The following is a 14,250-nucleotide window of genomic DNA, read 5'->3' on the forward strand; positions in this document are numbered from 1 at the left end:
TTGTTATCCAATCACTTTTGACTTTTAAGAAAAACAATTGAATTTTCAATTCCCAATCGAACGATCCCCTTTCGAAATTTCAACGACAGCTCCTTCTATACGAAGTGTCTTAATCACAAAAAAATAATACTAAAAAATAAATAATACATTGTGCCCTCATTACACTTTACTTAGGCAGCGCTGTTGCCCTATCCAATGAAAGTCCTTATGACGCTAACCTTTCTAGAAAACCAACTAGAGTTCCCCAAGTCTTTGACTTGTACTTTCAACGTCATTAAAATGCCAAAAAGGAAAAATTATGAACAAGAACTGTTTTTAATACGAATAAATAACGAACAAAATCATTTCTCAGTCGCAATAGCCAAAATAAAAAGAAAAATGATAAGCTGACACTACTTCCCAACGCTTTCTCTTCTGCTGCAATTTTGCGTCTCAAACTTAGCATTCACAAAGTCCGTCATATGAGGGAAATTAACCTAAAATATAGAAAATAATTAATTTGATTGTTTTTCTTATTCTCAAGAGCGATTCAATATTGGGCTTAGGTTGATGCCGACACAAATTTGCATTACCAATGAATAAGCATTTCAACAGCTATACAATAGTGCTATTAAAAATTGATATGGGACTACCTCAGGGAGGTGTGTTAAGCCCCATATTGTTTTACATTTAGTTTTTAAGCATAATGGACAAATTACATAACTGTGGGGGATTGACCTACCCAATAACCCTAAAGATATAGTTACTAGACCATTCAGCTATGCTGAACAAAATGGCTGTCTTAAAAATTTTCATTGGAAGTGGCTGGAAAATTATGAGCTAAAGAGGAGGACTGATTGCCCTCCAATCCCTTTTGACTCTTAAGAGGGCACTAGAACTTTTAATTTTTAATCAAATTAGCTCCTTTAAAATATCAATGATACTACTAGCTATGATAGAGCATCGCTGCCTATGTCCTTATATGTCAATTAGTGCTTATATGCCCTTTTAATACATGCATGCATATAGGTTTTACGTTTCATTGAAACTCTTCCTAAACATTCCCTAAAAGTTTCAACTTAATACCATTAGTGTCGTTAGTTACAGTAACCGTAGAAGCAGCATTAAATTAATGCACACAGTGTATTCTGACTAGCTCAAAATCGACAACCTATGAAGGTATGAAGGTGAAATTTTCAGAGAATATTTCTGTTATATGGATGACAATCTGCCATCCGTATGCAGGTTGTCAAAAGGGCATGTCAGCAATATCTTAGGAACAGTTTCGTGTGTGAAATTAAAACTTACAACGCTTGTTATGGGGGATGTTGAACTAACCAAAAGACAATATTTGCTCCAAAATACTAATGCTTCTACTCCTACAACTACTGTTATTATTGATATTACTGCTACTACTACTATTGCTACTAAAGCTATGACTACTACTATTAACTATACTCCTACTGCTACTACTATATTTACTGGTGCTACTACTACAACTAATAAGCCTAAGGGTATCAAGGCAAAAATTTGGGGCATATTGTAACTGTATTGAAATAAATCAAAACACACTATGCCCATATAGGTTGTCAAGAGGACATATCAGCAATGCTTCAGGACTGATGGATGGTATTAAGTTAAAAATTCCATCGGGTGCTGAAGGGGACATTGAAAAAAAAGTGATATTTGTATACTGCTACTAATGCTACTACAACTATTGCAACACAAAATTACTGAACCTTTGAACAAAGCTGAAAAAATTGATCTCTGAAAAATTTGTTTGGATATTTGTTATGGGATATGATAGGTTTCTCTCAAATCACTTTGACTCTTAAAAAGGGTACTATAACTTCCAATTGAAAATCAAATGAGACCCATCTGAATTTAATACGACCATAAATTCTATAAAAACCTTATATGCCCTCAAGACATAACTTAAAGCCCTTGCCCCAGGGCTCTGGGGGGTTGTGCCAAACCTGGAAGTATTTTTATATGTTCTTTGGACTATTTTAAACAAGATTGCCGTCGCAAAATTTTAATAAGATTCATTTGGTGAAAAGAGGGGTAATTGGGTGGGGGGTGCCTACTTGACCTCCATCACTATTGACTCTTAAAAGGGAACTAGAAATTCCAATTTCAACCAAATGAGTCACCTCTAAAGCTTATAAAACCATCCCTTTCATAAGAGCCTTAAATGCCATAGGGTTATAACTTACGACCTTTGCCCTCAGGCTCTGGTGGTTTGTATCAACCTCAAAAGCCTTGTTCTATGATATTTGGACTATTTTGAATAAAAGGACTGTCTCAAAACATCTATTGGATACATCTCAGGAAATCACAACGTGTTTGTGTGTGTGTGTGTTGGGGGAGGGGGGGGGGTAGCTGGGCTCTGATCACACTTTATGTTAGTTTTGGGTCTGATTTATTTACTCATAGTAATTTCCATTCCTTTGAATTTTTATTAGGCTCTTTACTTTTCCTTAAAAAGCTTTGTTTTTTTTTAAATTTAATATACATTTAAGAACAAGTACGCACCCTTTTCTTATCTAGCTGTTCTTGGAATAGGAGTATCAGCTTAATAAATTGAACAAGTTTGGGGTTGTCTCGCCCTCGATTTTCACAACGAAGTAAAGCTGCATTTACTTCACCAGATACCTACAAGAAAATAAATTATTCGCTAATAACAACAAATTAAATACTTAGAATGATTGTAATTCACTTTCTATCGTGCTAGTACACTTACTGAGAAATATTATGTGACCACTTCAGGTCACTCAAAAATGTAATTGGATGATAACATTACGTACATTTGACTCTGTAATAAAGTTCATTTTACAAAATGTTGGGCATTTATTTTTTAAAAGAAGGTTTTATTAATTATAACTTTGGTTGAGACACTTTGTTCTCCTTTGCAGTAAATCTTGACATTTTGTTTGATACTAGTGAGACGAACAGTAATATCTCAAACTTCTGGGTTTTTTCCCCAGATTTTGTGACATGCAAACTAGTATGCTTAACCTTACCGTCTTTTCTTGGATAAGTCTTTATTTTATTAATATTTTCAGGTCATTTACAAGTGTTTTATAAATAAATTTATGCTTTGATCTTGTCCTTGAAACTGACACTAGTATTAACAAAAAAAAAACACACAATTGCCATCTAGCGTCTGATATCTCTTGGCATTTTTCTCCAGCTTCATAATTAAGTTTTTTTTAAACACTGAAATCAGACACTTGCTAGTATACTAATTTTACCAATTACACAAATTTTGACTTGCTATTGCACAGTAAAAATGCTACAAAACAACGTAGAACTTTTCCTCTTCAACGAAAAATATTTTTTTGTTTTTTTTTAGCATTGGCACTAGCACCCACTCTTTTAAGTTACCCATACACCTTGAGCATACCAGCAACTCTGTTACTCAAGTATTGCTTCTCCTCAACATCATTTTTTTTTAATTGATATATTTTGCCAACATGTAGGGGTGCATTCAAAAGTTTTAAATGTTACCTTTTGTCTATGTGAAAGCTGTAGGAGATCAGCAAATGGGGATTTCTCTGGATCATCAAACGCCAATAACGCAAGAGTTCTTTCAACTTCAGGGAGGACAGCTGGGTCATTAACAGCACATTCTCCAAGGCGATCTTGAGCAAATTGAAGTGCCTCTTCTACTCTTTGATTTCTTATTAGCTCAATCATTTGTTGTTGCTACAAAAAAGGCACATGAACTAAGAGCAGATTACTGAGAGGCAACATAAATCAAGTCTAAGGAGGAAACAATGGAGAGAATGAGCCAAATTACAAATTGTAAGGACGGCCGTATAAATATTTAGAAAGAGAATTTTTAAATCATCCTTTTTAAATTTTCCTATACTTCAGCACTCAAGCTGAAATTTCATCTTCTCCCTTTTAAATTTTAAGTTAATTCTGTGGTGCAAAAGCGATTTGTAAGCTGGTCTTACCATCAACAAACCTATCACTTAGTGGGAAAAAATCTAAGATTCATTGTAATAATTTTCCTTATAAATTATAGAACATGCTAAAGTATATTTAAGTATGGACTTTTAGCTTATAGTGACAAGCATTTCGATTTAGAAGGCAAAAATATTCTTGTTACTTTTCTTATTAAAGTGGTTTCACAATGGCTAAGTAGGCATATCACGCTGGCTCAGTTGAGGCTCATAAGAACGTAAACGTGATTCTGATTGGCTGATTACTTTTAGTCGGTCGATCACAGATCATTTTAAGTTCTTAAATTATGGAATGGCAATGTAAAGCAGCTGTAATTATTACGAATCAACAGAACTATAAGTCAATGATGTGGTTTTTCCCAAAATCTTTTTTAAAAATGTAAAATTTGGACTCTAGTCTCGCTTCAAAAAAACTTTCTTATATTACCACAAATACATGTAAAAAAAGAAAATAAAGAAGGACCTGTTATTTTTAATATCTATTCAAAATAGCAAACTTTTGGTCCCAAAATTGGCCTCTCTTTCAATAATCCAGAGACAGTTGTAAAAAAGTATTTCGGTCAAGTCCGGGTTATATCCCTGCATGAGATGCCAGTTATCCAATTTTCAAACTCAAGTTATTTTCAAATATTATTTTGTCGTTACAAGGTCCTTTTCATTGTAAATATAAGCTTACTGTAGACCCTCCTGGGCCTTCAGACTCACAAAGATTACTGATAAAAGCCAGACATTCCTTAATTAAGGTGCTACCATAAAGTCTTTCCAGTGTGGTTTTATGGATGTATTTTCGTTTAGTGGACCCCTTTGATAATGCTGGTGGGACATTCTTTAGTCCTACTCTTTGTAACGTTCCTGCTAGTTTCCAATGGAGGTTAAACTTGGGCATTCAGTCATATTTCATTCATGCAACATGTCCAAGGTATTTCCATTTTTAGGTCCTGATTTTATCAATGACTAGAGGTTCCAAAGACATTTGACGACTTGCCTGATTTGATACATGTTGTATATGCTTCGTGTTAATTTCTCAGCAAGGCAAAATATTCTGAGTTTATATATATGAACATAATTTGCACTTAACTGAAAAAATGTAAATGTTTTTACTTTTATAACTTGAATAAATCAAATAATATCTAGATTTTGATTAGTAAATATCAGTATATGTATATTAAACTGACAATGCACATTTATTTGTCTTTTTTTCAGTAAAGTGCAAATTATGTTCTGGTCTTGTGAAGGCATAGGGGTTTTGAGCCCTACTCATGTTAATTTCTGCTCGTTATGAGCTTGACTCGGTTATTTATGGTAATTTCTGTTCGTTTTGGGTTTATTTATTTATCAATGCTGATTTGTGGTAGTTTCACGCTTGGTAGATTATTTGATTTTAAGTTTGCTCATTTTTGGTTTAATGCAGCTCTTAACTTTCCCTTGAAAAACTTGTTTTGTGGAAAAAGTTTTTTTTAATTAATTTTTGTTCGTTTTATATTGACATAATCTTTTCAGGGAAAAAGAAAATAATACTTTAAATCTTTTCTTTTATTTAAGACATTACAGCATGGCCTGCTATTTGTATGCTGGAGAAAAATTTTCAGCAATTTTTAACAACCAACACCCTTTTAAAAATCTGGACACAAATAGCAGTGTTTAATTTAGTTTTATACCTCCTCTAGTTGACCTGAAATAGAAAACTTGATACCATTCGCAAAAAAAAATAAATCTGTTTACTTTCTTTGATAGCTTGGATACACTTATGCTATTTAGATTTGGTTAAATATTAAGAGCAGAAGTAGCCCCAAAGGTTTGACATAATACCCTCAGTCGTTCTTGGGATACTGCTGAGATCAGTTCATTTTGATTTAATCTCAAGGCAACATTTAGTTTTTAAACATAATGGGCAAATGAGAGGGTGGACGCGGGAGGGGGACTAGTTACCCTCCAATACCTTTCTACTATTCAAAAGAGCATTAGCCCTCTATGTTTTCTATCGAATGAGTCCATTTCAAAGTTACTAAGAAAACTTCTTCGGTAAGAAGTGCCCTGGTAAAAAAAAAAAAAAAAAAAAATAATACAACACATTGCACCCACATCGATCTTTACTATAAAAATGTCAAACCTTCTAATCACTTTTGACTATTAGAATGGGAATTAGCCCTTGCAATTTTCAATCGAATGAGTCCTTTTTGAGTTTCTTCGTTAACACTTTCTTTAAACACCTTATATGCCCCCAGGGCATAAATTAAAACCCTTGCCCTGAGGGCTGTGAGGGAGTTGTCAGCCTCAAAGACCTAATTTACAGAACTTTCAACTACGTTAAACAAAATGGCTATCTCAAAATTTTTATTGGATGTGTTGGGGGGAATGGTGGGCGTGAGAGGGGCGTTAGTTGCTCTCCAAACACTTTCAACTGTTAAAAAAGGCACTAGCCCTTTTAACTTCCAATCGAATGACCCCTTTTTGAAGCTTCTACGACAACGCTTTCTATAAAAAGCCTGCCCCCAGGGCATAACTAAAGATCCTTGCCCTGAGGACTGGGGGGGGGGGGCTGTCGTCCTCAAAGACCTAATCTCCAGAACTTTCAACTACGTTGAACAAAATTGCTATCCCAAAATTTGAGTGGATGTGTTTGGGGAATAGGTCGGCGTGAGAAGAAGGTTAGTTGCCCTTCAATCACTCTCGACTATTAAAAAGAGCACTAGCCCTTCGGATTTCCAATTGAATGAGCCCTTTTTCAAGTTTCTACGACAAAGCTTTCAATAAAACCCTTACATGCCCCAAGGGCCTAACTTACAACCCTTACCCTGAGGGCTGTAGGGGGAGTGTCATCCTCAAAAATATAATTTCCGGACCTTTCAACTACGTTGAATAAAATGGTTATCTCTAAATCTTGATTGGATGTATTTGGATAAAAGGTTGGCGTGGTAGGGGTGTTAGTTGCCTTCCGATCCCTTTTCAATATTAAAAAAGGCACTATTCATTCGAATTTCCAATCGAATGTACCTCTACTTAAGTTCCCATGACTACACTTTATATAAAAACCTTATATGCCCCCGGGGCATAACTTCCAACCCTTACCCTGAGGGCTGTGGGGGGAGGGGATTGTCATCCTCAAAGACCTAATTTACAGAACTTTCAACTATGTTGAACGAAATAGCTATCTCAAAATTTTGATTGAATGTGTTTGGGGAAAAGGTGGGCGTGAGAAGAGGGTTAGTTGCCCTCCAATCACTTTCGACTATTAAAAAGGGCAATAGCCCTCTCAATTTCCAATCGATTGAGCCCTTTTTGAAGTTTCTACGACAGAGCTTTCTATAAAAAAAACCTTTTATGCCACCAGGGCATTACTTACAACCCTTGCCCTGAGGGCTGTGGGGGAGTGTCCTCCTCAAAAATATAATTTCTATATGGAAATCAACTACGCTGAACCAAATGGCTATCTCAAAATTTTGATTGGATGTGTTTGGGGTGGGCGTGGAAGGGGTGTTAGTTGCCTTCCAATCACTTTCGACTATTAAAAAGGGCATTATGCCATTCCAATTTCCAATCGAATGAACCCTTTTCCAAGTTTCCACGACAACTCCTTCGATACGAAGTGCCCTGGTCTAAAGGAAAAAAAATATAAATAAATAAAATAAATAACACATTGTGCCAACATCGTTCTTTACTTAGGCAGCGCGATTGCGCTGCCTATGAAACGTCGAAATATTCTAAAATAATATTTTCTAAACCAATGAAAAAGACAATGCCAATTAAAAACAAACAGAAATTAATTTTAAAAAATATTTCCACAAAAAAAGTTTTTGTGGAAGTTTTAATTTCACTCTTGCTTTAGAGTTTATGGACAATCCTATCTTTACTACTTATGACAAAAGAGCCTCAAGAGAAGAATTTCAAGTGCTTTGAGAATAGAGGTTAAGTAGTTGGCCAATCAGGTAGCAGACCCTAGTCAAATATAGGACAAATGATTCTAAGAAGGCTATAGTATATTAGGTAAACTATATAGACTAATGTTCAAACAGGACCTTCCTTAAATTCATTGTTGTGTCCCCCCTTAAGCTAGGTATTCTCCTTCGCCATTTAGAAAAAAAATACTCAATGGCAAAAAGACCTGTAATTGAGAAAAAGACACCTGCGTTTAAAATTCTCCAGGTGCGAATAAGGTTTGCATCACCTATTAAACAGCAAAGCAATCTTATGAGTCAAAGAAATCAATGAATTTATGTAAAGCCTGATTTAAAATCCAACTTCTGACAGGATGCACCAATAAATTGAATTAAAGAGCAGTAGCTAAATCGAAATTTCAAACAAAGACACAATCATTAACAACACTTATAATATAGTACAAGTAAAAGGTAGAGGTGTCACTAGCCAAAATATTTGGGGAGAGGAAGACAATGGATTTTACCAAATGGTTGGTCATTTTTACCAACTGATTTTGGTGGTAATGCTATTAAGCTTAGTTTTTTTTTACTCACTGATCTTTTTTTATTGTTTTTTTTGTCATATTCATGTCATCTTTTTTCATTGTATTTTTTTCCATCAGCTTATTTACCAAAACAAAAAATAAAAATAATAAATTGAGCCAGGAAAATAGTGGTGTTTTCCACCACTATTTTACCAACTCAATTTTTTTTTACCAAATGGCTGAAAAGCTCATTAAACTTTGATGCCACCAAATGCAATTTCTTTTCCTCTGATCAATTTTCTTTACTTTTGTAAAGAAAAAGTAACGCTCCTACTTTTGTTACTTATCAAAAAACCCATAAAGGGCTTATATCATAGGTAAAGGAAGGTACAACACTTAGGGGAAATAGGGGGGAAGCCACAAATAAGTACAATCAGACTATTAGTTTGTCAGTTTGTCCAGGCTGTCTTTTGAATCGCTCTAAGGGAGGGGGATTCCTGAGGATGTTTCCAAGCCATCTAAGCCACTTTTACTACTACATAAAGAAAAATCATAATCTTTTATAGGTTCATACAAGCCTTGAAGCCACAAACCTGCAATCTAAAATAGAGGGTATGGTCCTTGTCTAATAAGCTGGGATATTTTTCATTAATTAGATGGATAGCCTCTTCAATTTTTCCACATTCAAGGGCTTCCTTTACTCTAATTCTCTCATCCATGGAATCCAATTCAATTGTTGGTTTTAAGCCACTCTCTGCAGCAAACTTCTCTGCTGCATCTTTGAATCCTTCTGCAAATGATAATAAAACATATTAGTTGTGATAATAATCAATTATAACCACTTCATAAAAAAAACTTTGATCACAAGCAATACTTATTTTTTCCCTTGTGAAGATGAATGACCACAGATTAATCAAATAATGAGTCTGCCTGCGCACAGTGGACCCTAACACAGTGATAGCATGGAAAGACAGTTTGATCTAAGGAGCTATAAAGTCATTGCTTGGACTTTTGGGCAAGACTTTAACTGAAGATAAATTTGGTGTAATACAACACTAATAATTAATTGTATCTTTATGAAAAATCAATGATTTCTGTGAATTAATGAAAGTAAAACAAACAAAATTGAAAAGGTAAAAATAAAACAGGAAAATCATGAGGGTTAAAAGTATAAAAAAAAATCAGCAAACTTGTCTACACAGCCTAAGGCTATATCTGACTCTATTATGGGGGGTGGGGGAAGGGGGCAGTTATACCATTGTAACATCAATGATTATTTAACTTGGAAATAGCAATGAATAAGGAATTCAATGGTTTATTTCTTCTTTTTTCCTGCCTAGTTCCTGGCTTATAGGTATCCTTAGCCCCCTTGGTGCCGTATAAGGTATTCACGGTATTGGTAACATGGCATTCACGTGATGGTAAGACAGCGAACCTTATTGAATATGTTATAGTAAACCGAAGACTGGCAGGATCAATACAAGATACTAGGGTATATAGGAGTGCTGTTATTGATGTTAAAAGTAAAGATCACCATCTAGTAGCGTCAAGGGTTAATTTAAAGCCGAAATATCGGAAGGATAACTTCCTCCCGGAAAGTTATGATGTTGGAAGACTCCAGAATGAGAATTTGAGAGAAACTTTCCAGGAACAGTTGAATACTAAACTTGAGAGTTTAAGCTTTATGTTTAATAGAAAGGAGAAAGGACTTGTGCAAGAATAATCTGAGTGATAGATCATATGAAAACAAAAGGAATGTAAAGAAAGTGGAGAAAGCATTAAAATATGAACTAAGGTCGTGTAAAGTGGAGGCCATGGATAAAATTGCCGAGGATCTGGAAGATGCAGCTAGACGGCATAATAGTAAAATATTGTACTGGCATTTTAATAAATTGAGAGGGAGTAGTCAATCCAGACTTGGCCAAGTTTAAAATAGGAGTGGGGCCACAAATAGTGATAAGGAAAGAAGTAAAGAGAGAAGGGCCGAACATTTTGAAAAATTACCTAACTGAGATAAGAGTTGCAGGAACAGATATAGAGGAAAATGAAAAAGTTTGTGATACCTTGGATGTGAAGGAAGATTTTTTTGTGAGGAAGAATTAGCGACAGTATTATAAGGATTAAAAATAATAAGGCTCCAGGTGCTGATAGGGTGGTAAACGAGTTTTTTAAATACGGTGGCTCTACGGTTAGAAATAAGCTACTGAAGATTATGAATATGATTTTTGAAAAAGGGGAAGTACCTAACGATTTTAGGAAAACCTGAATTAAACCACTATTTAAGAAAGGTGATAAAACTGAGTGTGGTAATTATCGAAGCATTAGTCTGCTCCCTTTAGGTAGTAAATTACCTAGTAATATGATACTTTTTAGACTGAGAAATGCCGTAGACAAAGTTTTAAGAGAAGAAAAGTGCGATTTTAGAAAAGTAGAGGATGCGTCGACCAAATTTTCACAATTAGGCTAATAATTGAGAAGTGCCTGAGTTGTCAAACACCTTTGGTCCTCAGTTTTAAAGATAATGAGCAAGCTTTCGATTATGTTGATAGAAGAGCTTTAGTAAAGGTTTTATCCTTGTATGGTATACCAGACAAATACATTAAAGTGATTAGTGCTATATACGAGAATAACAGTGCTGCGGTTAAGGTAGGAAATGAAGTTAGCAGCTGGTTTTGTATTAAATCAGAAGTTAATCAGGGTTGCGTTCTATCCCCCTTTACATGGATTATTTTGATGGACTTTGTCTTAAGAAGCTCAGGAAAAGCAATGGGAGACAACGGAATCAAATGGGGAGGAAAAAGTCTCCTGGACTTGGATTATGCTGATGATTTAAGCATCCTAGATGAAAGTGTGAGCAAAATGAATGAACTTTTAGAGGTTTTGCGAGTTCAGGGTGCTAAAATAGGTTTAAAAATTAATGTTAAGAAGACTAAGTCACTAAGGCTAGGAATAAGTGAAGATGAAAAGGTGACGTTGGGTAATGAAAAAATTCATCAGGTGGGCAGCTTCACTTACCTTAGTAGTATTATTAGTGAAGATGGTGGAATCAGTAAAGATGTTAAAAGTAGAATAGCCAAGGCTCGGGGTGTTTTTTCACAGTTAAAAAAAAGTTTGGAAGAATAGGAAGATAAGTCTGCAAACCAAGATTAGAATATTAGAAGCTACAGTAATGTTAGTGGTCAAATATGGCTCTGAAGCATGGGCGCTCAGAAAAACGGATGAAGATTTGCTAGATGTTTTCCATAGAAATTGCTTAAGGATTGTTCTGGGTACCCGGCTGAATGACCGTATTTCAAACAATAGGCTATACGAAAAATGTGGTTCAATACCGCTCTCTAGGGCTATAATGAAAGAAAGGTTGAGGTGGCTAGGGCACGTTATGCGGATGAAGGATGACAGATTGCCGAAGATTGTTCTTTTCGATCAACCGTCTAGAGCTAAACGGAAAGCAGGTCGTCTTCGTGTGGGGTGGGAGGACGTCATAAAGAAAGATTTAAAAGAAATGGGAACTTCGTGGGCGGGTGTGAAAATGGAGGCTTCAAATAGATTGGGATGGAGGAGGATTGTGCGTAGCTGTGTTGGTCTCAGCTGGCTTGGTGGTGCAGTGAGTTGCTAATAATAGTAGTAGTAACAAAAAACACCCGTTAGAATAAACAAATATTGTCTTTATGTTTTTTTTCAGAATTGAAGTTGAACTTTATAACAATCTTAAGGTCTTCACCTTTTTAAAGTCCTGATTCAGATAGGTTTTGGATTATGTAAAAATCAATACAAATTCATTTTACATTTTCATATAGGATAAAAAAGCGATATGACCTTACACTTCCTGTTAATTGGTCTTATAAAGCCGAACTCAGCAATAATTAGACGTGAATAAAAAAAAGCACCTTATTTTCCGACTCAGGATAAGAATTTACAAGGAATAATAAACATTATAGCATAACTATGACAACATAGTAGAATTCTACCATAAGTAAGCTTCTATATGCCAAAAAATACAGTTGTTTAATAAAAATCTATATAAACAGACTTGACAAAGAAACTTGTATAATTTCAAGTATGTAAGTAACCATAACAACTATAATTGAAAAAAAGCTTTAAAATAAATTTAAAACTAAATAGCTCAATCATATGCAGCGCGATAGCGATGCCTAAGTAAAGAACGATGTGGGCACAATGTTTTATTTATTTTCCCTCCATACCCGGGCACTTCGTATCGAAGGAATTGTCGTAGAAACTTCGAAAAGGGCTCATTCGATTAGAAATTGGAGTGGCTAGTGCCCTTTCTAATAGTCAAAAGTAACTGGAAGGCAACTAGTCCCCCCACGCCCATCATTCCCCCAAACACATCCAATCAAAATGTTGAGATAACCATTTTGTTCAGCTTAGTTGATCTCCAGGTAGAAAGTATGTTTTTGAAGAGAAAACTCCCCCACAACCCTTGGGGCAAGGGTTGAAAGTTATGTCCTTGGGACACATACGGTTTTTATAGAAGAAGTTGTTATAGAAAACTCAAAAGAGGCTCATTTGATTGGAAATTCAAAGTGATAGTGCCCTTTGTTATAGTCAAAAATTATTGGAGGGCAACTAGCCCCCACACGCCCATCATTTCCTCAAACACGTCCAATAAAATTTTTTAGATAGCCATTTTATTCAATGTAGTTGAAAGTTTTAGAAATTAGGTCTTTAAGGATCACACCCCACCCCCCCCCCCCACCCACCCCCCCCCAAAAAAAAACCTCAGGGCATGGGTTTTAAGTTATGCCCTGGGAGCATGTAAGGTTTTTATAGATAGCGAGCATGTAACATATATATATAGAGGTTTTAGAGAGAGCATGTAACATATATAGATATATGTTTTTTAAGAGGACACTCCCCCACAACCCTCGGGGCAAGCGTTTTAAGTTATGCCCTGAGGGCATATAAGAACGATGTTGGCGCAATGTATCATTTTTTATTCTTTTCCTTTAGAGCAGGGCACTTCATATTGAAGAACTTGTCGTAGAAACTTCGAAAAGGGCTCATTCAATTGGAAATTGAAGTGGCTTGTGCCCTTTTTAATAGTCGAAAGTGATCGGAAGGCAACTAACACCCCTTCCACGCCCACCATATCCTGAAACACATCCAATCCAAATTTTGAGATAGCCATTTTGTTCAGCTTAGTTGATTTCCATATAGAAATTATGCTTTTGAGGAGGACACTCCTCCAAAACCTTCAGGGCAAGGGTTGTAAGTTATGCCTTGGGGACATATAAGGTTTTTATAAAAGGCGTTGTCGTAGAAACTTCAAAAAAGGCTCATTCGATTGGAAATTCAAAGGGCTATTGCCTTTTTCAATAGTCGAAAGTGAATGGAGGGCAACTAGCCCCACCCCCACGCCCATCCTTCCCCCAAACACATTCAATCAAAATTTTGAGATAGCCATTTTAATCAGCGTAGTTAATTTCAGAATAGAAATTATTTTTTTGACGAGAACAATTTCCCAAAGCCTTCAGGGCAAGGGTTGTAAGTTATGCCCTGGGGCATATAAGGTTTTTATAGAAAGTTTTGTCGTAGAAACTTCAAATAAGGCTCATTCAATGGGAAATTCAAAGGGGTAGTACACTTTTTAATAGTCTAAAGTGATTGGAGAGAACCTAACTCTCCTTTGACGCCCACCTTTCCCCCAAACGCATCCGATAAAAGTTTTGAGATAGCCATTTTATTCAATATAGTTTTAAGTTCTCGAAATTAGGTCTTTGAGGATGAGAACCCCCTCACAGCCCTCAGGACAAGGGTTGTAAGTTATCCCCTGGGGGCATATAAGGTTTTTATTGAAAGCGTTGTTATAGAAACTTCGAAAGAGCAAAAAGACCTGGGGGCATTTAAAGTTTTTATAGAACACGTTGTCCTAGAAACGTC

The 14,250-nt window shown here is 35.6% G+C and overlaps 1 protein-coding gene across 1 annotated transcript in view; it reads right to left on the minus strand.

The window, feature by feature from the left end:
- Positions 1-302: 302 nt before the first annotated feature.
- Positions 303-14,250, minus strand: part of LOC148946901 (glucose-induced degradation protein 8 homolog) — a 54,827-nt gene continuing 40,879 nt past the window's right edge. Inside the window, exons 2-5 of the mRNA XM_089097186.1 lie at positions 8,943-9,139; positions 3,490-3,687; positions 2,515-2,634; positions 303-476 (exon numbers count right to left, since the gene is read on the minus strand). Coding sequence (XP_088953312.1) covers positions 393-476; positions 2,515-2,634; positions 3,490-3,687; positions 8,943-9,139 — 599 coding nt within the window. The 3' untranslated portion in view covers positions 303-392. The remainder of the gene's footprint in view (positions 477-2,514; positions 2,635-3,489; positions 3,688-8,942; positions 9,140-14,250) is intronic.

Source organism: Artemia sp. Qi Xiang Cuo, chromosome 11 (genome assembly GCF_049724085.1).
Source record: "Artemia sp. Qi Xiang Cuo chromosome 11, ASM4972408v1, whole genome shotgun sequence".
Taxonomy (NCBI): Eukaryota; Metazoa; Arthropoda; class Branchiopoda; order Anostraca; family Artemiidae; genus Artemia; species Artemia sp. Qi Xiang Cuo.